This window comes from Nelusetta ayraudi, unplaced genomic scaffold (genome assembly GCF_046127955.1).
Source record: "Nelusetta ayraudi isolate G7.1 ecotype Tasmania unplaced genomic scaffold, CSIRO-AGI_Nayr_v1 ptg000110l, whole genome shotgun sequence".
NCBI classification, from domain to species: Eukaryota; Metazoa; Chordata; class Actinopteri; order Tetraodontiformes; family Monacanthidae; genus Nelusetta; species Nelusetta ayraudi.
The window spans coordinates 105,001-131,400 of NW_027466160.1; the positions used below are offsets into that span (position 1 = coordinate 105,001).

At 54.0% G+C, this 26,400-nt stretch overlaps 4 protein-coding genes across 9 annotated transcripts in view; 2 read left to right on the plus strand and 2 right to left on the minus strand.

Annotated features, from left to right (window-relative positions):
* LOC142903415 (receptor-type tyrosine-protein phosphatase mu-like) overlaps nucleotides 1–10,637 on the plus strand; it is a 45,179-nt gene extending 34,542 nt beyond the window's left edge. For all 3 annotated transcript variants that reach the window (XM_076049007.1, XM_076049009.1, XM_076049010.1), the window contains 15 exons: nucleotides 506–696; nucleotides 3,639–3,726; nucleotides 4,607–4,683; nucleotides 4,811–4,847; nucleotides 5,074–5,171; nucleotides 5,936–6,052; nucleotides 6,148–6,302; nucleotides 6,451–6,586; nucleotides 6,841–6,990; nucleotides 7,337–7,510; nucleotides 7,800–7,931; nucleotides 8,039–8,164; nucleotides 9,200–9,363; nucleotides 9,506–9,641; nucleotides 9,736–10,637. In XM_076049007.1, the coding sequence (XP_075905122.1) occupies nucleotides 506–696; nucleotides 3,639–3,726; nucleotides 4,607–4,683; nucleotides 4,811–4,847; nucleotides 5,074–5,171; nucleotides 5,936–6,052; nucleotides 6,148–6,302; nucleotides 6,451–6,586; nucleotides 6,841–6,990; nucleotides 7,337–7,510; nucleotides 7,800–7,931; nucleotides 8,039–8,164; nucleotides 9,200–9,363; nucleotides 9,506–9,641; nucleotides 9,736–9,789 (1,835 nt within the window). In that variant the 3' untranslated portion in view covers nucleotides 9,790–10,637. The remainder of the gene's footprint in view (nucleotides 1–505; nucleotides 697–3,638; nucleotides 3,727–4,606; nucleotides 4,684–4,810; nucleotides 4,848–5,073; nucleotides 5,172–5,935; nucleotides 6,053–6,147; nucleotides 6,303–6,450; nucleotides 6,587–6,840; nucleotides 6,991–7,336; nucleotides 7,511–7,799; nucleotides 7,932–8,038; nucleotides 8,165–9,199; nucleotides 9,364–9,505; nucleotides 9,642–9,735) is intronic.
* Nucleotides 10,638–12,403: 1,766 nt separating this feature from the next.
* Nucleotides 12,404–15,926, plus strand: LOC142903472 (zinc finger Y-chromosomal protein 1-like). Of its 2 annotated transcripts, none has more exons than XM_076049137.1 (4): nucleotides 12,404–12,771; nucleotides 13,004–13,219; nucleotides 13,706–14,146; nucleotides 14,400–15,926. In XM_076049137.1, the coding sequence occupies exons 2-4, from the start codon at nucleotides 13,018–13,020 to the stop codon at nucleotides 15,782–15,784; spliced, it is 2,028 nt and encodes a 675-aa protein (XP_075905252.1). In that variant the 5' UTR covers nucleotides 12,404–12,771; nucleotides 13,004–13,017; the 3' UTR covers nucleotides 15,785–15,926. The 2 variants fall into 2 exon arrangements, with proteins under 2 accessions (XP_075905252.1, XP_075905253.1); XM_076049138.1 differs by having other exon boundaries at nucleotides 12,406–12,546.
* A 104-nt stretch (nucleotides 15,927–16,030) lies between these two features.
* On the minus strand, nucleotides 16,031–19,595 carry chodl (chondrolectin). The gene is made up of 8 exons (XM_076049178.1): nucleotides 19,248–19,595; nucleotides 17,917–18,125; nucleotides 17,615–17,784; nucleotides 17,204–17,361; nucleotides 17,076–17,126; nucleotides 16,898–16,984; nucleotides 16,645–16,741; nucleotides 16,031–16,296 (listed from the first exon to the last, which is right to left on the minus strand). Exons 1-8 carry the CDS (start codon nucleotides 19,315–19,317, stop codon nucleotides 16,209–16,211), a joined length of 930 nt encoding a protein of 309 aa, XP_075905293.1. The 5' UTR covers nucleotides 19,318–19,595; the 3' UTR covers nucleotides 16,031–16,208.
* A 2,121-nt stretch (nucleotides 19,596–21,716) lies between these two features.
* On the minus strand, nucleotides 21,717–26,333 carry galnt11 (UDP-N-acetyl-alpha-D-galactosamine:polypeptide N-acetylgalactosaminyltransferase 11 (GalNAc-T11)). Of its 3 annotated transcripts, none has more exons than XM_076049140.1 (12): nucleotides 26,052–26,329; nucleotides 24,785–25,041; nucleotides 24,375–24,498; nucleotides 24,130–24,296; nucleotides 23,928–24,053; nucleotides 23,591–23,840; nucleotides 23,323–23,440; nucleotides 23,089–23,241; nucleotides 22,675–22,902; nucleotides 22,447–22,551; nucleotides 22,132–22,269; nucleotides 21,717–21,986 (listed from the first exon to the last, which is right to left on the minus strand). In XM_076049140.1, the coding sequence occupies exons 2-12, from the start codon at nucleotides 25,005–25,007 to the stop codon at nucleotides 21,855–21,857; spliced, it is 1,764 nt and encodes a 587-aa protein (XP_075905255.1). In that variant the 5' UTR covers nucleotides 25,008–25,041; nucleotides 26,052–26,329; the 3' UTR covers nucleotides 21,717–21,854. The 3 variants fall into 3 exon arrangements, with proteins under 3 accessions (XP_075905255.1, XP_075905256.1, XP_075905257.1); XM_076049141.1 differs by lacking the exon at nucleotides 26,052–26,329 and adding an exon at nucleotides 25,810–25,994; XM_076049142.1 differs by lacking the exon at nucleotides 24,785–25,041 and having other exon boundaries at nucleotides 26,052–26,333.
* Between the last annotated feature and the right edge of the window lie 67 nt (nucleotides 26,334–26,400).

The window sequence follows — 26,400 nt, forward strand, 5'->3', positions numbered from 1 at the left end:
CCAGTATAAGCATAACACACACTGTATACTGGGACCACACCAGCAGAGTACACCACTGTACCAGTATAATACACCATTAGCACTGGGACCCCACCAGTAGAGTACACCAGTGTACTGGGACCAGTAGCATTGGGACCAACCCAGTATAATACACCATTAGCACTGGGACCACACCAGTATAATGTACACTGTATACTGGGACCACACCAGTAGTACTGGGACCACCATAAACGGGGGCCAATCCTGATCCCCCTCCAGTCATGTGATCCGCTGTCATGTGATGTGTGTGTGTGCCATACATTCCCGTTGCCGCGGTAACGGCGCTGCTCCGTGCCCCGAGGAGAGATGGCCGCCGCCCACTACCTTGGCCGCGCCCCCCGAGAGCAGCGCCGCCACCACGTCAACCACCATCCCGTCTGTCTGTCTGTCTGACCTCCCGCCTGGTGGGTGGAGGAGCCTCTGACCCCTGTGCTGTTGCCCCCCCCCCCTCTCCCCACACACACAGATGACAGCCACACCATGACCAGTGAGACCAGCAGCCTGGTCCAGTCGCACTACAAGCAGCGGGAGGCGGAGCGAGAGGCGGTGCCATACCAGACGGCCCAGCTGCACCCGGCCATCCGGGTGGCCGACCTGCTGCAGCACATCACCCAGATGAAGTGTTCCGAGGGCTACGGCTTCAAGGAGGAGTACGAGGTGAGGACACGGCTGCCCCCTGCTGGTGGTGGTGCTGCTGCCCCTACAGGACACCATCGTGTCAGCGCCAAATGGACTGTCAGGGCCCCCCCCGGAGACACACCCACACTCACTAACAAGCCCCGCCCACCATGGACACCTGACAACTTTACAAGGAGTGACCTCCTCTCACGGGTACAAACCGACAGAGACAGACAGAGAGACAGACAGAGAGACAGAGAGACAGACAGAGAGACAGACAGACAGAGAGAGACAGACAGACAGACAGACAGTCATCTTCCAGAGTGCCAGTAAATAGCCTGCACTGCCCCGAGCATCCTTCCATTATTCATCTCGCTGATTTCAACTGAAACATCATCAACTCTCATTTCCTGTTTCTACTGTCTCTACTGACACACACACACACACACACACACACACACACACACACACACACACACACTAAGTTAATAAATGTTGTGGTGATACTTCTGATCATTTCATCAACCAGAAAAGACAGAACACAGCATCAGAGTATGTGTGTGTGAGAGAGAGAGCGTTGCACTCGACATGTTTACCCATTTTCATCAGCAGAGAAACTTACTAATGGATGTTACTTACCTGTACACTCTCTCTCTCTCACACACACACACACACACACACATACACACACACACACATACATTATAGATCTTCCCTCCAGCTAATGGGCCAAAGCAGGGAAGAGCTGTCTGTGTGTGTGTATGTGTGTGTGTGTGCTCAGGTCTAGCTGCCTGCTAGCAGGAGCCCTCAGGGCTAATCCATTATACATACTTAGTACACACACACACACACACACACACACACACACACACACACACACACACATTTTTCACTCTATTTGCAGAAAGTTAGAAGTGAAAACCAGAAACCAGTCCAACTCCAGCTAGACTGGTTTAATTCCAGTTAAACCAGTGTGAACCAGTGTGAACCAGTGTGAATCAGTTAAACCAGTGTGAACCAGCAGATGTTTACATCTGACAGAAAAAGATGAAAAGATGCAAACTTGTCTGAGCAGGCTAATGAGGCAGGAAGTCCAGTCTAATAAAGCAGGAAATCCAGTCTTGTAAAGCAGGAAGTGAAACAGGAAGTCCAGTCTAATGAAGCAGGAAGTGAGGCAGGCAGTGGCTGTGTCTCAATTCAGGGTCCCGCTCTGTTGGCCGGTTCCTTAGAAGGACAACTTGTCTTTAACCAAATGGGAGGGTCTAGCCTGGGATACGGGAGGCCGTGAAGGATAGTGGGGGTGCGTCCTCCGAATCGGCAAGGAGGAGGACGCATTTGAAGGGCGGATTTTGGGCCTCTTTTGAATTTTAGTGAATGGGGATTAGGCCTTCACGCAGTGCTATGACATCACTGGCCTTCAAATGCAGGCTTCCAAGGATGCAGACCCTGCATTGAGACACAGCCAGCAAAGGAGGAAGTCCGGTCTCATGAAACAGGAAGTGAGGCAGGAAGTAAAGTAGGAAGTCCAGTCCAATGAAGCAGGAGGTGAGACAGGCTGCTGGAGGTCCCAGACTGGAGGTCTTACTGGTCACACTGGAGCTGAAGGGGGCACACTGGTCCTCTCTGTGCTTCAGTCAACACACGGATGACGTCACGTCTTGTTCATGATCAGCGCCCCACTGATCAGCACTATTGATCTGTGAATGAATTGCTGCTGCTAATTGGCTGACAACTGTTGTCTCCCTCTTTGCTCATTAACCTGATTGGACAGCTGAACGAGGTAAGACTCCTCTCTTCCTGTTTCCTCATTGGCTGAGCCAGCTAGCCCGCTAGCCCGCTATCACCATGCCATCCACACACACCCTGTCTGTCCGCCAGCCGTGAGCCGTTAGCGTTAGCATCTGCACTCCAACATTTCCTTCCATCCCTCTGTGTGTCAGACTGACTGATGGTTCTGATTGGTCAGCGATCACGGCTGACCAATGCAACGATTATCAATTATGTTCGAATGAAGCGAATCGATCGGTCACAGCTGATGGACGCACTAAACCCACACTCACCGTCGGATGTGTCGACGGCCAATCAGAGTTGCCCTGTGAGCAACTTCCTGGTCGACCGGCTGGCTGTCAGCTGAACGCAGTGTTCCCATTGGCCCCTGCTGCCACTGCCTCATTAAATTCAATTGGCTGCCTGGAAAACAGGGCTCTCACTTGCATTTCTGTTTTTTCCGTTTTAAAGAAGACCCCCCCCCCACCCCCCCAAAATAAATTCTGATTAAAATTCCGACATTTTGTGGAAACTCAGCAACGGTCTCCACTTAATGCTAGCATTAGCATTCAGGCTAGCACATTCTGGTAGAATAATAGTTAACAAGATGGCACCATTGTCAGTCAGTCACTCACACACACACACACACACACACACACACACACAAAGCCAGCAGCCATTAGTTCATTTTCTGTCTTCGTTTTATTTTTTCCCCTCCTTTGTTTGTCACTGTCAGTCATTAATGTGTGTGTGTGTGTGTGTGTGTGTGTGTGTGTGTGTGTGTGTGAGACGTGTGACATCACTCACCTCGTGGTTTGATGGATGTCTAGAGCCGTTAGACTGCCGTCACACACACACACACACACACACACACACACACACACACATCTGTCTGGAGGAATTTTAATGAGCGACCCAGGAAACCTGCAGAGGATCAAAGTGTGTGTGTGCGAGACAGAGATGAAGTGCGCGCTCACACACACGCACACACACACACAATCAAACAGATAGTCTAACGCACACAGAGAGGTAGATTGTCACAATGTATTGATCAGTGTGTGTGTGTGATGTTATATTGTTGCTCCCTCCCTCCACTAAACACACACACACACACACACACACACACACACACACACACACACACACACACACACACCCTGTGCATTATTCATGCAGTGTGTGAGTGTCATCAGTCGGCCTCTTTGTCTCCTCAGAGTTTTCTGGAGGGACAGTCGGCTCCGTGGGACTCGGCCAAGAAGGACGAGAACCGCATGAAGAACCGCTACGGCAACATCATCGCCTGTAGGTGGCAGCACCGCACTTGCCTGCCTGCCCGCTGGCCTGCCTGCCCGCTGGCCTGCCTGCTTGCCTCCAGTCAGCCAGCCAGCATTAGACTAGATAGAACAGACTGGCAGCTGTCGGCCTTCACTGCTGATCTCACGTCACATCACACCACGTGGTGGCGCTCCACTCCAGGTCATGTGACCTGCACTGAAGCTAATGTGCTATCAAGCCACCGGCCACACACACACACACACACACACACACACACACTGTCCGAGGCAGGGGGTTATGTTAATGAGGGTGTGATTTGCTGTTGGGAACTACGGTGGCCTGCAGGCATGACAATAACACAAACACACACACACACACACACACCTGTGTTAACCTGAGATAACAGTGACAGGGATGACAGCCAATCAGCCGCAGGCATGAGGAGGGCCCTCCCTCTCCCCTCTGTCAGCATCGCCACCGATCAGTGTTTGACTGAACGACGGCTTTATTATTGATTAGATAGCTTCATTAATATTGATGATCAATAAAGGTTATTGATGAATTAGAGATCGAGGTTTTAATGGGAAATGTGAAACTTTAATGAAGAAGAAGCTCTATTTAGTTTCTTTTTTCTCCACTAAATATCATCAAAGTGAGAATCTCTGCATTAATAATGTATGAGGCGTGTGCATGCACATGCACACACGTGCATGCACACAAACACACACACACACACACACACGGCTTCAGTTTGTTTATGTAATTCCGCTGAATTAATGTAATGGAGTTGTTGTTAATTATTCAGTACAAACTAATTAGAGGTGATTAAATCCAGCAGCCACAACAAGCCAAGCTCCAATTAGCCTGTGTGTGTGTGTGTGTGTGTTTGTGTGTGTGTGTGTGTTAGATGACCACTCGCGTGTGCGCCTGCAGCCTCAGGATGGAGAGAGCGGCTCGGACTACATCAACGCAAACTATGTGGACGTAAGTGAGGAACAAACACACACTCACACACATACACATGCACACACACACACACACACACACACACACACACAAAGACCATGTGATGCCAGTTTAATAAAGGTTGTATTGTGCTGTGTTGTGTTAGGGTTACCACAGACCCAACCACTACATCGCAACACAAGGTAAGAATCACACACACACACATCAGAAGGTTTCCTCCTGAACAAACCTGTGTTTGTGTGTGTGTGTGTGTGTGTGTGTGTGTGTGTGTGCAGATGCTTGCAGTTAAAAACAGGGATGGATTAACATTAACTAATTAGCACGTCAACACAGACTGTCAACAGTGATTAAAAACATTTTCTGTGTGTGTGTGTGTGTGTGTTTGTGTGTGTGTGTGTGTGTGTGTAGGGCCCATGCAGGAGACAGCGTACGACTTCTGGCGGATGGTTTGGCAGGAGAACACGGCCGCCATCGTCATGGCAACCAACCTGGTGGAGGTGGGGCGGGTGAGTGCGCACGCACGCACACACACACACACACACACACACACACACACACACACGCACTCACACAAACACACAGAGTTGTCGGCAGCTGGCGGCATCTCTCTGATGAAGTTTGGGACTTCATTTCCCAGAGTGCACCTGTCAGGTTATTGCTGCTCATCATCGGCTCCGTCCATCAGCACATCTGAGTGACACACACACACACACACACACACACACACACACACACACGCACACGCACACGCACACACACACACATGGTGCAGAACAGCGCCCCCCTCAGGACAGGACAGGACCAGACAGGGACACACACACACACACACACACACACACACACACACACACACACACACACACTGAGAGGCCACTTCTCACAGTCCCTGCTCTCATTACCCACAATGCACCGGGGATGCGTCCCCCTCTCCAGGAGAGGCCGCACTGGGGGATTGTGGGATACATCAGGCTGATTGTCTGCTGCTGCGTGTGACACACACACACACACACAGCGACACAAACCTCCGCCCCTGCGTGTGTCGTTTGTTGCCGTGGTGACAGTGTGATTAGCTGGGTGCTAATTAGCTGCTAATGAGGGAGGTGGGGGAGGGGGACAGGAGGGGAGGGAGGGGCCTCTAATGAGATTTTAATATCAGCTGCTTTGTTCTGTTTATGTTTCATTAACGAGTTCATTTCTTTCTTCTGTCTCCCTGTGTGTGTGCGTGCCTGTGTGTGTGTGTGTGTGTGTGTGTGTGTGTGTGTGTGTGCAGGTCAAGTGCTGTAAGTACTGGCCGGACGACACTGAGATCTACGGGGACATGAAGGTGACGCTGATCGAGACTCAGCTGTTGTCAGAATATGTCATCAGGACCTTCGCCGTGGAGAAGGTGGGACACACACGCACACTGGATCACACACACACACACACACACACACACACACACACACACACTGACTGACCACGTGTGTGTGTGTGTCTCAGAGGGGCGTGGCTGAGATCAGGGAGATCCGTCAGTTCCACTTCACCGGCTGGCCCGACCACGGCGTCCCGCTGCACGCCACCGGCCTGCTGGGCTTCATCCGCCGGGTCAAAGCCAAGACTCCGCCCACTGCCGGCCCCACCGTGGTGCACTGCAGGTACGCACACACACAGACACACACACCTGTGTCTCCCTCAGCACAGCCACCGCTGGCTGTCACAGCATTTTAAAGCAGCACAGGCTGTAACCCTGGTGTGTTTCTCTCCATGTGTGTGTGTGTGTGTGTGTGTGTGTGTGTGTGTCAGCGCGGGGGCGGGGCGCACCGGCTGCTTCATTGTCATCGACATCATGCTGGACATGGCCGAGCGAGAGGGCGTGGTCGACATCTACAACTGCGTGCGGGAGCTGCGGGCGCGACGGGTCAACATGGTGCAGACCGAGGTATGTCGGTGGGCGGGGCCTAGTGATGTCATCAGAGTGAGACTGACAGGAAGAGACAGAGGGTGGGGGGAGGGGGGGGACCTTCTCATCCCGACATGAATCACTTATGAAGTGACATTTCAGCCCCAAAACGTCCACCTGTCAATCATAGCTGAGAGCAGGAGGTAGGGGGGGGTGGTGGGTAGGAAGGAGGGAAGGGGGCGGGCAGCGGCGGGTACTCACCGGCGCCACCCTCCTCTCCTGTCTCCCACCAGGAGCAGTACGTCTTCATCCACGACGCCATCCTGGAGGCGTGTCTGTGCGGCGACACGGCCGTGCCAGCCGGCCAGCTGCGCTCCGTCTACTACGACATGAACCGGCTGGAGCCGCAGACCAACTCCAGCCAGATCAAGGAGGAGTTCAGGGTGAGGCCACGGCCACTTCTACACCACCCCACAGCCAATCAGGCGGCCAGAAAGACACAACCGACCCGCCTCCACTTTTTTAAATCGGCATCTAAAATCAGTGTCTTGCAGCTGTAGTACAGCAGGCAGCCACGGGGGGGGGGGGGGGGGGGGGAATGGAGGGTGCACACAAAGATGACCAGCGAGGCCCCCTGGTGGCCACCTGCAATACTACTGCATGGACAGTACTGCAGGCGGCCACCAGGGGTCCTCGCTGGCCATGCAGTGGTATTGCAAGTGGCCACCAGGGGGCCACAACAGAGTGTTGTTTTGGGGGGGTGCTGACGTGACGTGTGGCCGTGTGCAGACGCTGAACATGGTGACGCCCACCCTGAGGGTGGAGGACTGCAGCATCGCGCTGCTGCCGCGCAACCACGAGAAGAACCGGTGCATGGACGTGCTGCCGCCCGACCGCTGCCTGCCCTTCCTCATCACCATCGACGGAGAGAGCTCCAACTACATCAATGCTGCCCTCATGGACGTATGTCGCACACACACACACACACACACACACACACACACACACACACACACACACACACACACACACTTTCGTGAATGTGAGTTTTTACCTGTAGATAGCTGTTTCCATAGCCTCAATGAGCTATAATGCTAAGCTGATAGAAAAGCTAAACTAACCGAAGGGAATAGAAGAAGCTGACCTAAAATGAATATACACACACACACACACACACACACACACACACACAAGTCCCCCCCCCCCAACCTGGTCAGAAGTGAAGACGTCGCCACCTACTGTCGTGTTGCAGAGCTACAAGCAGCCGTCGGCCTTCATCGTTACCCAGCATCCTTTGCCCAACACAGTCAAGGACTTCTGGCGCCTGGTGCTCGACTACCACTGCACCTCCATTGTCATGCTCAACGACGTTGACCCTGCACAGGTGGCGCACACACACACGCACACAGAAACACAGTATTAACGCAAGCTGGGTGGACTGTGTGAAGTAAACCCCGCCCCCTCTGTCTCTCTGGCTCCACCCCCACCCAGCTGTGTCCACAGTACTGGCCGGAGAACGGCCTCCACCGGCTGGGCTCCCTGCAGGTGGAGTTTGTGTCAGCTGACCTGGAGGAGGACGTCATCAGCCGCATCTTCAGGATCTACAACACAGCCCGGGTGGGTGGAGGGGGTGGGGCCACAGGCAGTGGGTGGGTGGAGCCACAGGAAGTGAGCGATGGGTAGAGGGTGGGGCCACTGGAAGTGGGTGGGTCGGTCCAGAAGAAGTGAGTGGGTGAATGGGGTCACATGGATGGGGCCACAGGAAGTGGATGGGTGGGACCAAAACACACCACAGAAGAAGAAGAGCGGCTTTACTTCCTGTCCACCTGTGGACGACCTCGAAGTCAAGATGCCCTCCTTCTTCTTCTGTGGTGTGTTTGCTGCTAATGTTAGCAGTGGGCTGGTTATTAGCGATGCTAGCAGCTGTTAGCGGGCTCCTCCAGCCGGGGTGTGTTTGATTTCGACCTCCTTCCAGCCTGCAGCCTGATCCGGGCTGGTTTTTTGATATGCGTTGTTTGATCACAACCTCCATTTCCCGCCTGTTTGAGCGAATTTAGATCAGAATGCGTTTGATTCGGCGGCGCTCACCTCCCTGTCGGGCTGAGTTTGGGCTGCTCGGTGGCTGATTGGGGCCTCATTTCCTCCCGGTGTCTCCCAACATTTGTGCTGCGTTTGATCCGTCCCCACCCGCCTGAGTTTGCAGGGCGTTTGATTCCAACGCCGTCTCCTCGCATCAGCGTTAGCGCCTGTTTCCTCTTTTTTTCCCTCCATCCTCCCTCCTTCCCTTTTTTCTTCCCTCCATCCTCCTCATTCCCTCCACTTCTTGCCTCCGTTCCCCTCCTTCCTTCCATCATCTCTCCCCTCCATCCTTTCTCTTTCCCTCCTTCCCCCATCCTTCCTCATGTCATCCTTCTTCCTTTCTTCCATCCTTTCTCTTCTTATCCTTCCTCCTCCTCCCTCTCCTCCTTTATTCCTCATCCTCTTTGCCCCATCCGTCCTCTTTTCTCTCTTCCTTCCCCCCATTTTCTCCCTCCTCAGCCACGACCTCTCGTCTTCTTTTCCTCCACTCACCGTCTCTCTCTCTCAGCCGTGAGATCAGGGTGCGTTTGATTTGAATCGGCTGTGGCCCTGTGCTCTCTCTGACCCCGCCAGCCCCAGGACGGCTACCGGATGGTGCAGCAGTTCCAGTTCCTGGGCTGGCCCATGTACCGGGACACCCCCGTCTCCAAGCGCTCCTTCCTCAAGCTGGTGCACCAGGTGGACAAGTGGCAGGAGGAGTACGACGGAGGGGAGGGCCGCACCGTGGTGCACTGCCTGTACGCACTACACCACACTACACAACTGAACACAACTGAAAACACAGACGCAGAGCAGCGCCTCTGCTGCTCCGGAGTGCTCTGATGCGCTACCTCCATCTAGTGGTGAACAGGGGAATCACAGCCAGGTCTCCCCCTACAGGAACGGCGGCGGCCGGAGCGGCGTCTTCTGCAGCATCAGCATCGTGTGCGAGATGTTGAGGCAGCAGCGCTGCGTCGACGTCTTCCACGCCGTCAAGACGTTGAGGAACAACAAGCCAAACATGGTGGACCTGCTGGTAACACACACACACACACCCAAACAAACAAACACACACACACACACACACACACACTGGCTAAAGTGTGTTTTGTCTGTGTGTGTGTCTACAGGAACAGTACAAATTCTGCTATGAGGTGGCGCTAGAATATTTGAACTCTGCCTGAAGATCCATATGGACATCTGAGGAGCAGGAGGAGGAAGAGGAGAACGAGAAGGAGGAGCAGGATAAGGAGGAGGAGCAGGAGCAGGAAAAGTTTCTCCTGCTGTTGTTGTGCAGCTTGGCTGCTGATTGACACTTATTTTGAAGGGGTGTTGCTGTAATAACAACTTCCTTTTGCTGCCCACTCTCTCACCTCGGGACTCACCTGTGCCGCGTGACATCACTTCCTGTCGTGTGTCCCAGCATGCATCTCTTCTCGGCTTCAGTCCCAGTGGTGCCGCTGGAACCAGTGGGACCAGTATCATCACCCATCGTCTTCTTCTTCTTCTTCTTCTTCTTCTTCTTCACTGGTGCCGCTGCTCTCCTCTGAAGCTCCTGATGATTGGTTCCCTCGCTGAGCGCTTCACTCCAGAGGCCCCGCCCCTCAGGCCACCTGTGTTGTGTCTTCTTCGTTGGTGTTCAATAATCAGATTAAAAGGACTAAGTGGACCCAAAATTGAGCTGAACTGGATTGAACTGGACCGGACCGTCTCCAGCTCACTCCAGCATGACCCCCAGTTTTCTGTCGGTTCTTTCCAGGTGATGCTTGTGTGTGTGTCTCCCCCTGCTGGACGGTCGCGGTTCCAACTGTTCATAGTGTAAATAGGAGTCAGGAAGAAAGTATTTATTCCCTCAGTTGTTCTGCTGTCCGTGTTGTTGTTGTTATTGTTCCTGTTTCGCACAAAGAGAGACAATCATGTCGGACTGAACCAGGACTGGACTGGGACCGGCCCAGTCTGGTCTGGCTCGGCCTGCCAGTGTTTTCTTTCTCTCTGTTCCGTTGTGACTCAATAAACACCGTCAGTGCACTGACTCGCCGTCACTGTGAGTTATTGGGAAACTATCAGCAAACCGTTTCACTTTTACACATTCAAAATACAACAGTACAGTACAAAATACAGTACAACAGAATCAGAGCATTAGGGCCGCTAAACACAGAATGAGCGCTCCCACCGCCACCAACACAACAGTCCACTCACCCTTGTTCTTACAGAGGCAAAAAACAAAAAACCTGTATATTGTTATCTTATTTTGAATGTGCATTCTGATATTTGTGTCAGAAAAGAACCATAATAGGGGGGAAGATTGACTAAAAAGAGAAAGATAAATCTTTTAAAACTTCCTGTAAACTTTTCTTTAATTTAAAGTTAGTTAAACATATAAAGCAGAAAGGAACTTTTTTTTTCTGGCTGAGTATTCCAGCCATCAAAACAGCTGTTCTTGAAATTATATTCTTTGTGTGCCAAACTGAGTGAATAGATATTGAGCCAACTTTACCTGTTAGGACCAGTGCCTTCACCCCCTAAATCCTCCCCTGCTGCTTTGGCTTGATGACCTGTATGTAGCTCTGCTCCCGTATTGCTCTCTCTCTCTGACTGCCTCCTCTAATATGCAAAGATGTGATTCACCATAAATACATGTACCAAAAAGAGGAATGTACATTTCTTAAAGACTACACTCATTACAATATATTCTATTATATGTTTATTCACTGTTGTTCATCATACTATTTACATAAATGATTATGTTGTTTCCTTACCTGGTTCTTCCTGCACTGGAGACATTTTTCATCTTTTCACTTGGCACTGACAATCATACACAAATACATTGTTATCAACTAATTGCATAGAATAAGTTCAATTCAGGACTGACGAGTTGAGTTCAGTGTGTTATTTGTTACAATTCTAGTTCTTACAATTCTTCTAGCTGGCCAACTGGGATGTACTGATACTTGGGCTTTAATATTTTGCATAGCCCAAAACAACAACGGCCTCGTCCTCTCCGATTCAAACAGTGCACACTGGGTTTACAATGGACCATCCATCGCATTAAAAAAAATAAATAAATGGCTAACTTGGGCTAACTTGTTAGCGATGGAGTCCTACTTAACAATATTAAAAGTAATATCCGTTTTCTTGTGAGGCAACATGGGGGCTGGTAATAATAACATGTTGGCACTGAGAGATAACGTCAACATGTGAGACACTTTGGTTGAGCAACACACTGGATCCACAGTTGATAGCTGAACAACTCTCACTGCTGCGAAGGCGCCGCGAAAACAGGGCTATCACTTTTAGCCACAGTTAGCTATTGCAGCGTTGAGCTATTTTAGCTATTTTACTCGAGAAATCGGCTACGCGTCCCCTCCTCCCTACTTCCCTTACAGGGAGCCATATCTCGCCAACTTTATAGCCACATTAAAAAAAATAAAAATAAAAATAAAATAAAATGAAAAATACTTTTTCAGACAACTTTTGACGCCGTTCATGACGCGTTCATCATCGCGGTCGCATAATTAAAACTTCCCGCCCGCAGGTGGGACGACACATTAATAATTAAACATACCTTTATTTAAACATAAATGCATTTTCTTCTTCTCACATTAAAAAAAAAAAACACTTGCCGTTTCTACCTTTGCAACTATAATACTGTTAGTATTGAAAGGTCAATTTATATTCGACGTTAAAACAGTCAAATCAACTGTTAAGGAAGAAGGCGAAGAAACTCCCGGTCAGACTATTCAGCTGCAAGTGCGTCCCGTAGCCTGAGGAGGGCAGCAGAGACCTACAAGAAAGTTCCCATCGAGCAGCAGAAGAAGAAGAGCGCCTGTTTCCGTTTCCCTCTGCGGCGTCTTCAGTCTGAGTTTCGTGTCCAAACTTTGGGTTGTTGTTTTGGTGGTGGTGGTGCCGCTGGACCGGAGGGAGGAGCAGCCCGGCGGAAGGTAAGCAGCCACACCTCCGCTCTGCCTGCAGGGGCGAACACTTGCTGCTGTTAGCATTTGAGTGGTGCTGGTCGGAGAGAGTTTGTGACTGACGAACGGCGGCGGGTCAGTGAGTGTGTGATCCCAGCCGAGGCAGCACACTGACGGAGAGCCGCCGGCAGGCCGGTGAGCTGGTGACTGGCACACCGAGCAGGGAGCCGGTCACTGGGAGCAGGCGGCTGCAAGGTACAAGGGTGACTTCCGGGTGTCTGAGCTAGTGGACTTAGCCTTGACGCTAACAGCGGCTCACTATGGAAGCAGGTGAAATTGATCCCGGTTCAGCCGGTGATGCTGACTTCCGGAGCGAGCCGGAGACAGAATCCCAACAACCTGTCCCGGTCCGGATCAGGTTTAAATGCTCAACAACTGGGTTAACGCGTGTGCGTGTTGTGTTCCCCCCCCCCTGTGTGGTGTTCAGGAGCCGTGGGAAACATGTCGACTGAGCTCTGTGCGCTCCTGGTGAGAGGGGAGGAGCAGCAGGAGAGGAGCAGGGAGGTGGGCTGCCAGTGGGAGGAGCTGGAGAAGGAGGAGGTGCAGAGGAGGGAGGTGGGCTGCCAGAGTGACTCCGTGGAGAGGAGGGACGCTGAGGTCCAGGTGGACCTGCTGACCCAGCAGCTGGGCTGGACACACACAGGTGAGGCACACCTGAAGACCTGATAGGTGGCGCTACACTTTACCTTTATGCCCTGAATAAACTGATGGTGCAGATGATGCACAAAACGTGTTGCATTCTTACCCTCAAACACATTGTACGTACTTTCAGTCACTTTAGTCACTTCAATAATTGCTTAAACCGTCCACATATTTTTCAATATAGATGCCCGTGTGAATGGTGTGCTTCTCTTGTATTTATATATAATATATATTTCTAACAGGTTGTTGTTGTTGTTGTTCCTGCCGCTTTGTTTACTGTGAATATTGTGTTGCCACTTTCACATTCCACTGCACACCCTATGAGCATGTGAAAAATAAAGTTCTTTAATCATGAATGAACAGGAAGTGACTGAAGTGCTGACCCAGAACATCAGCCACTTCCTGTCCAACTATTGATCAGGTTAACGATCTGGCATATTATTTATAGGATACAGGGTTGATTATTGATTGGTCGTCTCTGCCGCAGGCTCGTCCGCGATGCTGCTGCAGTGTCTGGTTCGTCCCGACGGGCCGGAAGGGGGCGCTCTGCTGCAGCACTGTGCCACCAACCAGACCGGGACCGGGACCAGGACCAGGACCAGGACCAGGACTGTGCAGCCCCCTGTCAAACTCTCCCCCACCCTCACACAGCCCAGGCCCAGGACCCCCAGGAAACCGCCCTCCCTGGGCGCCGCACCTGACCGAGCAGCCAATCACAGCCCTCAGCGACGGCGGCGCCGCCAGCAGCCTCGCCGCCGTCGCCACTCGTCCTCTGATGAGGAAGAGGAGGAGGAGGAGGAGGGGGAGGGGCAGCAGCAGCAGCAGCAGGAGGAGCAGCAGCAGCAGCAGCACCAGCAGCAGGAGGAGGAGGAGGAGGAGGAGGCGGCGGCGGATGGAGGAGACCCCACATGGACTCCTCCTGAAGAAGGTATTGATCATCAGCTCCAGTTGATTGAGTGATACTTTGTTTGTCAGACAGGTCTGGTGTGTGTTGTGCTCTCATTCAGTGGCTCCATTCAGACCCAAAACAAACATCCAAACATTGAGTGTCTATAGTGGACAATATAGTGCAGAAGAAAACACAAGCTGAGTTACACTGCAACTCTGAATCTCCCTCACTGAACTTCTCTGATTGACCCCTGCTGCCTCACTCACCACCTCCCCCGAACCCCTCCCACCAGGTGCAGCAGAGCCCCGCCCCCCAGCAGCACCAGCAGCGCGCGCCCCTCTGCGTGTGGTGAAGCAGGAGTCGGACGGCGACGGCGGCAGCGTGTGCTGCCACGTGTGCGGCAAGGTTCTGAAGAGCCGCTCCAGTCTGGCCCGCCACTCCTTCATCCACACGGGCCAGAAGCCCTTCGCCTGTACTCTGTGCCCGCTACGCTTCAACCGCCGCGACAACCTGCGCCACCACCTGGCCCGCCTGCACCCGCACGGCGCCGCCGCCCGGCCCCACCGCCGCCGCCCGCAGCAGACGTGGCTGTGCTCCGCCTGCGGCAAGACCTTCGGCTGCCGCTCGCGGCTGCGCACGCACGAGGTCATCCACTCCGGGGTCAAACCCCACCGCTGCCCCCTCTGCCCCAAGGCCTACATGAGGACCAGCGACCTGGAGCACCACCGCCGGGTGGTGCACCGGGAGGAGGGGGGAGAAGAGGGCGGGGCCTCTGACCCCGCTGCCCCGCCCCCTCCTCCCTCCTCCTCCTCGCTGCTGTGCCACCTGTGCGGGCGGGAGTTCCGCTGCCGCTCGCAGCTCGCCGCCCACCTGCAGGCGCACAGCGGCGAGCGGCCGCACCTGTGCGACGCCTGCGGCCGAAAGTTTGCCCGACGCTATCAGCTGCGGCGCCACACGCTGCTGGTGCACGGCGGCGGCGAGGAAAACCAGCCGCCGGACACAGACGCCACGACGGCGCAATTCCCCTGCCTCACCTGCGGGCGGCGCCTCAAGTCCGAGTCGCTGCTGGCGGCTCACGCGCGCCTGCACTCGGGCGAGCGGGTGCGACGCCGCCAGCAGGTGGCAGTGCCGCGCCCGCTCGCCAATGCCACCGCCCGCCAAGGCCGAAGCCCCGCCCCCTTCCCCTGCCTCATCTGCAACAAGGTGTTCCGCTTCCGCTCACTGCTGGCCAGCCACGCCCTGGTGCACAGCGAGCTGCGGCCGCACGCCTGCGACCTCTGCCCCCGGCGCTTCCGCCGCGCCGCCCACCTGCGGCGCCACCGCCGGGCCGTGCACGCTGACGGGCACCGCCCACCACAGAGCTTCGTGTGCGGCGTGTGCGGCCTGGACAAGAAGTGCCGCTCGCAGCTGGCCCGCCACGCCATCATCCACACGGGCGAGCGGCCGCACGCCTGCGACCTCTGCCCCGCCCGCTTCAACCGCCGCGGCAACCTCAAGCAGCACAGGCGCCGCGTGCATGGCGTGGGGCCGCCACCCGGTGAGGAGGGCGAGGAGGGCGAGGCCACGCCCATCCTCTTCGAGGATGTGAACGGCGACGACGTCATCAGCTACAAGCAGGAGGAGGTGGAGGTGGTGAGCGGCGAGGGGGCGGAGCCAATGCTGCAGGTTACCGTCTGAACTAAGGGCAGGAAGAACCAGACTTTGATTGACAGGACTAATGGCTCCGCCCCCTTCGGCCCGTATCATTTGCTCACGTGTAGCACGTAGTTAATGTAAAAGGACACGTTTCCAGCATCGATTAAAAGAAAATGTTCAGTTGCCAGATGTTGACCTTTGACCTTTAAACATATCATTCTTTTTTATTGAGACACCTATCAACAGATTTGAGAACAGGAAGTGAAGACACAGTAACATCACAAACGTGTGTGTGTGTGTGTGTGTGTGTGTGTGTGTGTGTGTGTGTGTGTGTGTGTGTGTGTGTGTGTGTGTGTGTGTGTGTGTGTGTGTGTGTGTGTTCCACAGTAAACATAAGCAAATGAAGCAGCTCATTCTCGACGAACCTCCGCCCACCCGTCACAGTGATTTTGGGGAGGGGGCGGAGTCAGACCGCCATACTGTTGGCTTTGAGCGGAGTCTTGGAAATCCACAGATTTGATTGGCTGACGGCCGTCTTGGTGCGAGGAGGAGCGCTGGAGGGACAGAGAGAGAGAGAGATTAGCCTAGCCTGCGAGCTAACATCAAGTCAGACATCTGATCCAGCATATTTCTACTGTCGCACACCTGAACAGATGCCAGGTACACACACACGCACGCATACACACACACACACACACACAGAGGGAACTGGGCTCTGGGCCAGCTGCTGCTGTAAATCACCTGCTGTTAACAAGACGTGTGAGCGTTTGACCCGTCATAATCACTGAGTAAGCAGTACACACACACACACACACACACACACACACACACACACACACACACACACACACACACACACACACACACACACACACACACACACACACACTCTCCTGGCTCACCTTCTGCTGAGCGTCTGGAAGCAACAGGTCCCAGCAGCCACCAGGATGAGCAGCAGCAGGGGGATTGTGGGAATGATGACGTACACCAGCAGCATGCCTACACACACACACACACACACACACACACACACACACACACACACACACACACACACACACACACACACACACACACACACACACACACACACTCTCTCTGAGTCTCCACTGCAGTGACGACACGCCAGGTCACATGACCACCAATGAGTGTTACCTGAGGCTCCGGTCATGGTCACCTGAGGGGGAGGGACGTCCTCAGTGTCTGCAACGTGATTGACCACGCCCCCTCCGTCTGTGGACTCTGACACACACACACACAGATGTAAGAGCAGGTACATCCAGACAGACAGATAGGGGGCAGAGTCTCCCCTGTCACTGCTGCAGCTGCTGACCTTGGCTCCGCCCCCCAGGTGTGTCTCCGTGCTCCTTGGCTGAGTGGCTCTCTGGAAGACAGACAGGTAAGAGGAGGTCACCTGGTGGCGGCAGGACCAGGTGGAGACCAGCGGCCGGCTCCGCCTACCTGGCTCGTACTTGCAGATGAAGTTGTGCTTCATGTTACAGCGGTCGTCGTTCCACTGGTAGAGGTAAGCCCCGCCCAGACCAGGAAGTGCAGTGGGCTGGTGGTACATGACCACGCAGGCCTCGCCCCCGCAGGACGGCTCATCAAAGTACCAGTTCCTGGAGCAACAGCGCCATCATCTTCATCATCATCTTCATCATCATCACCATCACCATCATCATCATCGTAACCAAATCATCATCACCTCCACCACAATCACCAGTCATCACACCATCTTCATCACCACCATCATCATCATCACAATCACCGTCATTGCCTTCATCATGACCAACATCATCATCTCCAATATCAACACCATCATCACCTTAGCCGCCATCATCTTCATCATCATCACCTGATGTCTTGTCTCACCTAAAGGGGGCGGGGCTTCCGTCGGTCCAGGTGTACAGGTGTGGACAGGAAGTCAGTGCGTTGCTCTGGGTGCTTCCCTCCACCCTGCTCAGCCCAATCCAGAAGTCCCCGTCGGCGATTCCGCCTCCCCTCCCTCCCTCGGCCGCGCCCACTGCTCCCGAGCGCAGCTCCTGCACACAGGGGGGTGGGGGGGTGAAGAAGGAGGCGTGGCCAAAATTACTCCATTGAAAACAACTCACCGGGATGTTTTTTTTCCAAATTGCACATTGTGATTTTAATGCGAGCGACCGGTGACCTCTGACCTCTAGCAGCTCCTCAATGCGCCGCTGCTCGTCCGGACCCCGGATGCTGAGCAGCGAGCCACCGTCCGTCTGGCACGCCTGCAGCGCCTCGCTGAAGGCCACGCGGCTCGACACGTCCTGGAAGTAGGCGATCTTGTAGCAGAGCCGCCGCCGCTGCTGCTGCTGCTGCTGCTGCTGCTGCTGCTGCTCATCCACACACACCGTCTGGCCTGGACACACACACACACATAGTGGTTGATTGTGGCTCTTTTAGCTGCTTCCATAGCCTTGCTTAGCTTAGTGTTTAATGCTAAGCCAAGAGAACGTGTGTGTGTGTGTGTGTGTGTGTGTAACCAGCTGCTCTCTGAGCTACTTTGGCTGATTAACTGGATTCTCTGGTGCATCATCATCACTACTGCTCCCTCCCTCACTGCCCCATTACACTAATTTCTCTCAACTGATGATGTCATCATTCAGCGCCGCGCTGACATCAGCAGACAATGTTAGAGCCGAGCAGATTGATCGTGGTAATGAATGACAATGCAGCTGAGAAATATATATATGCTCTGTGTCTGACCCTTGTCACAAAGCAGCTGCTAACGCTACACTGCTAGGGATTAGCCCTGAATGCTACACTGCTAGGGGTTAGCCCTGAATGCTACACTGCAAGGCGTTAGCCCTGAATGCTACACTGCTAGGGGTTAGCCCTGAATGCTACACTGCTAGGGGTTAGCCCTGAATGCTACACGGCTAGGGGTTAGCCCTGAATGCTAGACTGCTAGGGGTTAGCCCTGAATGCTACACTGCTAGGGATTAGCCCTGAATGCTAGACTGCTAGGGGTTAGCCCTGAATGCTAGACTGCTTGGGTTCAGCCCTGACAGTCCGGACATGGCTAGGTTCCTCTGCTAACCACTGGTGGCTACGTTTAGCATCATATGTCCACTGTAAACAGCGTTCACAGTTGCTCACGGCGTCAGATTATCTGTGATGTTTCAAGGAGATCACAAATATTTAAATCATTTCGAGGTTCATTGGAAATAATAAATAATCTTAATTTCATCAAAGTAAAAAATAATAATAATGATAATGAATCACGACTTCTTGGCTACAAAAAAAGAAGAAGAAGAAGAAAAAAGTGAAGAAGAAGAAGAAGAAGAAGGAGGAGATGAAAAAAGAGAAGAAGACGAAGAAGAAGAAAAAGGAGATGAAAAAAGAGAAGAAGAAGGTGAAAAAAGAGAAGAAGAAGAAGAAGAAGAAGAAGAAGAAGAAGAAGAAGGAAAAAGAGAAGAAGAAGATGAAAAAAGAGAAGAAGACGAAGAAGAATTAAATGATCTGCGTTGAGACGACTCACCACTCAGGACCCGAGCTCCACTCATCCTGTGGACCGTCAGCAGTAGCAGAACCAGGAGAACCTGCAGCATCGTCACCGCTGCCTCTCCGAGAAGAAGACAAGTTGAGCACAGGAGCAGCGACCAGCCAGGCTCTGCTGCTCTCAGCTGCCCAGCTGTAGACGTCCAGTGGCCGTCTGATCGATCCGCCCACAGGAGCCTCCACTTTCATTAACACACACACACACACTTTCATTTACAGAGACACACTCGGAGCTGATTGGCTCCCAGAGGAGCAGCTGACCAGTAAAGGAAACTCTTCTGCTGCAGTAATGACAAACGATTCACATCTGCACACACACACACACACACACACACACACACACAGACACACACACGTGTCCACACATGGTTTAAATACCATAAAAACAAAATGCCACACACAAAGCAACAAGTGCAACACAATTTGACTGAACAGCTGCACTCACAAAAACAAATAAGGGAAAGCTTCTTCCTCATCATCTTCATCATCACCACCACCTCCTCCACACTGGAGCTCAGACAGACAGGTCGCAGTGCAAACAGACAGACAGGTGGTCACAGGTGTGTGGCTGAGGCAGATCGTGCCTCTTCTCCTCTCGTGCTGCTCAGTCCGAACTAATGGATCACTGATCTGCTCTCATCGATCTGCAGCCTCCTGAGGAGGAGGAGCAGCGCCAACACACAGCGGGAGTGTTTGTGTACGGCTGACGGGAAGGTGAGTGTGTGTGTGTGTGTGTGTGTGTGTGTGTGTGTGTGTGAGTGTGTGTGTGTGCACAGATCACATTACTCTCACTCTCTCTTTCTCACACGAACACACACACACACGCTGTAACTCAACCTGTGTGATGGAGTGAGAGCCTCTAACTCACTTACAGCCACTGTGAGGACTGTGAGTGTGAGGAAGAACCGTGTTGTGTTTGTGCATCAGTGTGTGTGTGTGTGTGTGTTGGCCCCAGTTTGAACCCCAAACTGGGAGCTCCATTGACGACTTTCTTATGTAAAACATGTTTACACACACACACACACACACAAACATACACACACGTGCGCGCGCGCACACACACACACACACACACACACACACACACACACACACGCACACACCGCCCTCTCCCCTCGCCATCCACAGTATTGATCTCTGTATTGATCAGCTGCAGGCGGCTAATCGTCTCCGTCCAGAAACACACTGCACTCAGTGCTGATTAAAACACACACACACACAGACACGCACGGCAGTAGTTAACCTCCAGATGAGAGGAGGAGGAGGAGGAGGAGGTGATGAAGATGAAGTGTTGAGGTCAACACAGTTCTGTTGGACTTCTTGGTGGTCTTCACTTCCTGCCTGAATTTCCTTTGGGAATAATAAAGTTTTATCTAATCTGATCTAAGAAGAAAAAGAAGAAGAGAGGCAGAGGGCAAAACCTCTCTCTCTCTCTCTCTCTCTCTCTCTCCCTCTCTCTCTCTCTCACACACACGCACACTAATCAGTCAATCACACCATGTTTCTGCTGATCAATACAGTTTGTCTCCATCTGTTGGTGTTTATCAGGGAGACGTCTGCTCAATGTGCTCGTCCAATCAGGAGGCAGCCACTCGACTGCATGATGTCACATTAACCCTGCCGGTGTGTGCGTGAGACAGAAGAGCCCGTGACAGAGCAGACGGACCGACCGACCAGCTGGTGGCGCTGTTTCCACTCAATGAGCAACACTGAATTGAACCCAGCTGTGGGCAGATGAGCGGCCGCTGAGCCCCAAGCTGTGACGTCGTACGCGCGTTCAGCTCCACAAACAATGGTATCGTGTTTTTTATTCTACCTGGATCTGGACTCACCTGGACTGAGGACGATGCTGCGCCTCCTGCTGCAGCAGCAGCAGCTTCCGGTCCCGGGCGGAAGTGAATCAATCACTAATCCAAACAAACCAGCCTCATGCCGTTCAATTACCGACCGCAATGTCGTTTGTCTTAACAGAGTTGCCGTAAAATTCCGCGCTCTGGACAAACCGCGATGTAGTTTGTCCTAATAGCGTTGCCGTAGGAGCCCGGACACATTCCACAACCCCGGACAGATGCTGTACCTACACTTACACCGTCACTGTCGTTGGCGTCGCTCATTAGCAAAGGAAAACGGGGCGGTCAATGAGCGGTACTGGGCTCCATCGCCCCCTGCTGGCGGCTCAGGTATGAGTGAAAATGGTGGGGCACGCAAGACTTTACGAGTCGAATAATAAAAATAATATAAAACAGGTTCTAAGAGGACGGACTGTTTGAGTGACATCACTCCCACCGCTAGAGTTGATTGGTGAGTAAACAACAACAACAACAACAACACTGGGGATAAACAACAGCAATAATTACTATTTATTAAACATCTCATGTCAAAGTTTGAAATCAGAGGTGAAAGCACACAAACATTAAAAGCAGTAAAATTGTCCACTGCTGATGACATCACACAGTCTGTGGGGGGAGCCTCGGTCGGCGCCGCCCCCGGGTTAAAACAAAACAAAAAAAACCTGAGAAACTAAAAGGGCCTCTTCCATTTAAAAAACTGCTGATGACATCATCGTCGGGAGGGGCGTGGGGCAGAGTCAGTCGTCCAGCCGCCACTGCTGGTCGGGCGAGGTACTGCAGATGGCCATGGAGACATAGCCCTTGGCACCGATTGGCTGAGAGGCGGAGAGACACTGACCCACCGACACCTGGTACAGACGGTTGGACTTCTGGAGGTGGTGGGGGCGGGGGGGCGGAGTCAGAGAGGAGAGGTGGAGTCAGGGGCGGAGTTTAGACCAGGCCTGGGCAAAGTAAGGTCCAGGGTCCTTTGCTTTGGTTACATTAAAGCAACATCTGTGTGTGCGTGTGCCTCACCGCCAGGCTCCACTGCTGCGACCCCCCCGAGCCGTGACACTTCATCAGCCTGGGGGGGTCGAAGGTGCGAACCTCCGACACATCCAGACACAGTAGGCCGGCCAGGATCAGCTGACCCTCCTCGTCATAGCTCCACACCTGGGGGTGGTGGGGTGGGGTTAGTTTAGAAGATGCAGGCCAATAGAAAGTGCGAAGATAACGGAAGGTGTACGGCACCCGTGTAGCCACACACACACACACACACACACACACACACACACACACACACACACACACACACACACACACAGTCAGTGCAGTGGCTGCCCTGCTCACCTGTTCAGGCTCCTGGGGGTCACATGACCTCAGCACCACGGCGCCGCCCTTCTGGCTGGCGCGGCTCTGTGCCACCAGGCAGCGGCCACTGGCCAGGTTCCTCAGCTGGAGCAAGAAAAGGAAGCCAGTCATGTGACCAGACAGACAGGCAGGCAGACAGGCAGGCAGGCAGGAAGGCAGACAGACAGACAGATAGATAGATAGAAGGCAGGCGGTGCGTTCAGGTACCCGTCCCCTCTGCAGGACTTTGGGCCTCCTCAGGCTCTTGTTGACGAAAGGCGGTGGCGGCTGCTGCCGGCCGCCAGCACCGGCGGCGCCGGTCTGCATCTCTGGGTAGACGGTGTCCAGGTACCAGCGGAACGACTTGCACTGCAGCCGCTGGCGCAGCGCCACCCGCTGGCTGACGTCACCAAAGCCCCGCCCCCGCAGCTCCGGCCGCAGCGACAGGTACTGCTCCTGAGAGGGGAGGTCAGAGGTCAGAGGCCAGAGGTCAGGACCAGTACAGGAATATGACCAGGACCAGGTTAGATCCTGGAACAGGACCAGACCAGGTCTAAGACCAATGCCAGACCAAGACTTGGACCAGCACCAGCACCAGGACCAGACTAGTGTGTGTGTGTGTGTGTGTGCATGCGTGCTCGCCTTGTACTCGTCCATCCACACGTGCGCCAGCCGCAGGGAATTGTGGGCCATGGTGTCCTGGCCTCCCGGGGAGCCGTAGGGCCGCCGCTTCCTGAAGATGTGTCCCACCCTGGAGCAGGGCAGGATGAGCAGCTGGCCGCCACACATCCAGATCTACACACACACACACACACAAGCAGAAGACTGGTCACATGGGCTGAGGAGGCGGGGTCTCCTCTCACTGACTCCACTCACCCTGAAGGAGATCTCCAGATTCTCCCCGCCCCAGATGTCCATGCCGCCGTCGTACTGGCCCAGCTCGCTGAAGTACTTCCTGTCCATGGCGAAGAGCCCGCCCGCCATGGTGGGGGACCTGGAGGGGGGGGGGCAAAGGGGGGAGGAGCCACAAGTAAATTGGTATTATTATCATTATTACATCACTGTGTTTGTTTGGTCTTGTTCTAATTTCACTGTTCAACGTGAGCATGGAGGGAAGATTTAGAAGTCAGGGGTCAAGGGTCACCTGATGGGGCCCGTGGACCCCCCGGGGCCGTGCAGCTCGGCAGGGGGGACGGGGTCCCACTTGAAGTGCAGACCCCAGTTGAAGCCGCCGCGGACGATGGGCGAGGGCGAGTAGGCGAGTGTGTCGGCCGAGATGATGTCGATGACGGGACAGACCACGGTGCGGCGGTCCTGCTGGATCAGCGCCAGCAGGGGCTGCAGCCAGGCCCGGTTCACCTCGCAGTGGCTGTCCAGGAAGACCAGGACCTGGCCTGGACATGCAGACACACACCGTCACAGTGGGGTGTGTGTGTGTGTGTGTGGGGGGGGGGCAGCAGGTCTGCAGAGGCGGGACTCACCGCTGGCGTGCGATGCTCCAATCATGCGGCCCCTGATGAGCCCCTCCCTCCTGGGGTTCCTCACCAGGCGGACCTTGCGGTCCAGATGGTCCTTCAGGTACCGGTCCAGGTCCTCCTTCAGCTCGTCTGAAGAGACACAGCAGGGAGCTAGATGGCAGGACCGGGGGCCAGAACCAGGAATAGGAACAGGACCAGGACTTACCCAGCTCACTGTGGTCATCCACCAGGATGATTTCGTGCAACAGGTAGGACGGCGTTCGGTCCAGTACGCTGTGCACGGTCCTCAGCAGAGCAGAGAAGGCCTCGTTGAAGAAGCAGATGACCACGCTGGCAGACGGCAGCGTCGAGGGATACACCTTGTCCCGACACCTGCAGACAGACAGACAGACGGTGCTCAGCCACAGGGCCCTGCTGGGCTGCTGCGGTCCAGGCGGAGGAGGGGCTTACTGGGGGTCTCTGGTGTCTGGCAGCTCGCGGTGGGAACCCAGTCTGGTGGAGATCAGGACGTTGAAGGCGTGTCGGTGGTAGCCGCTGTCCCTCAGCTGCTGGTCCGCCTCGCTGAAGATCATTCCTGGAGGAGAGACAAGGACCGGGGTCAGGGACCAGAGTCAAGCATCAGAGACAGGGTCGAGACTCAGGGTCCAGGGCCAGTGATCAGGGTCAGGGTCCGGGGTCCAGGATCAGTGACCAGGAGCAGAGTCCAGGGCCAAGGACCAGGGAAAGGTCCAGAGACAGGGTCCAGAGTCAGGGTCCAGGGTCAAGGACTAGAGTTAGGATCCAGAGTCATAGACCAGGGTCAGGGATCAGGGTCCAGGGTCAAGGACAGAGACCAGAGTCCAGGGTCCTCGTCCACTCACCCATCTCTGGAGAAAGCTCTGCTCCCTGATTGGCCGGCTGGAGCTGGGGGCGGGCCCTGTGCCGGGCCTGGTCCTTCGTGACTGACTGACTGCGGTGCTGCATGGGAGTCCTAGCGCTGCCAGGATCCGCCCCCAGGTTGAAGTAGAGGAAGAGGAGGACGGACCATGTGACCGAGGTGACGAGGCAGCCGTAGCAGAAGAACCTCAGCGTCACACTGGCCATGGTGGCCGAGCGAGCATCGCTTTACATTACAGTGCTGCACAGAGAGAGAGAGAGAGAGAGAGAGAGAAGGAGGCAGAGAGAGACAGGACTGACTGCAGGGGGCGCTGACAAGGCTACCTCACTTTGGCTATGCAAGCACAGTGTTCGCAGGTGCAGAAGCAGAGCTCAAGACTCCTGATCGTGATCTGAAGACCAATAAAGTTCCCCAGTCACAATCTCACCGACAACACTGGGAATTTTTAAATCTAGGATGGAAAGGGCTGAGCTCAAATCAGCGCAACAACGGCGCCTCGTACTGCTGCTCTGCCCTCTGGTGGACAGAGTGAGACAACACAGGCTGCAAAAACTGAAAGAAATGTTGCGTTCACAGACATGATCTCCATCAATGAACAGATCCAATCACTTATTCATCCACCTTTACTATAAGGTGACGTCCTCGAACGGGGGGGTGGGGTGGTTCCAGGTGAGTGTCAGGTGATCTGCAGTCAATGTTTCACGCTCACTGCAGCCGGCTTGTAAACTGTAACCCATCACACACCGCAGCTCAGCTGACTTAAGTTAAAACTCAACCCAGTCCCACTAATCTACACACCACCTGTGACGGAAACAGCTGCAGCAGGCCGAGCATAGGCTCAGCGGTGGAGCAGAACTCATAGGAAACAACACGCCAGACTATTTCTAATCGATTGATTGTTGAGGCCGAATGACGGACAAGCTCGTTGAGATCCATCACAGCCCACCGACCTCACTGACCGGCGCTCCGACGGCCAACAGGCCGAGATTCACCGTTTAATTCACCTACTTTCAGAGGGAGAGCTCCTCGGAACTCCTGCACATCCCGAATGGCCTTAACAGACCCCGGCGATTCTGCAAAACACGTCCAGTTTAAAGCTGCTCCAGTGCGAATATTTCACAGCAGGAAAGACGAGCCTAGCAGAGGGTCCGCGAGAGACGCGCAGCCGCTGTGGCGCTGGACGGAAACCGGTGAAAACTCACCGAACCGCGCTAGCTTGTCCGATAATGGAAGCCGCTAACATAGCATACCTCGGTTAGCCCCAGAGACGGAACGCGTCTCGCTGGCGAAGTCAGATTTCGGGCTCCTCTCTGTCTGACGACGGAGTTGCATTCAACTCCTACCCGCGATCCATCGGCTTGCAGCGGGGTTGCTCAGCGGTACTAGGGAAGCCTTGTTTCCGTTTCCGTTCTGTTACCGGCCGGAGTCAAACACAGGCAAGGCGGACTGCTGGTCCAGTCACCGACTCATCATCCGCGACACTCACTCACTCACACACTCCGGGGTTTGGACCAAGTTTACGGCGCACGTCACACTAGTAGCACAATAAGGCGATTTCCGCTTTTACCCTCCAAATTAAAGCAAGAACCGGAAGGACGG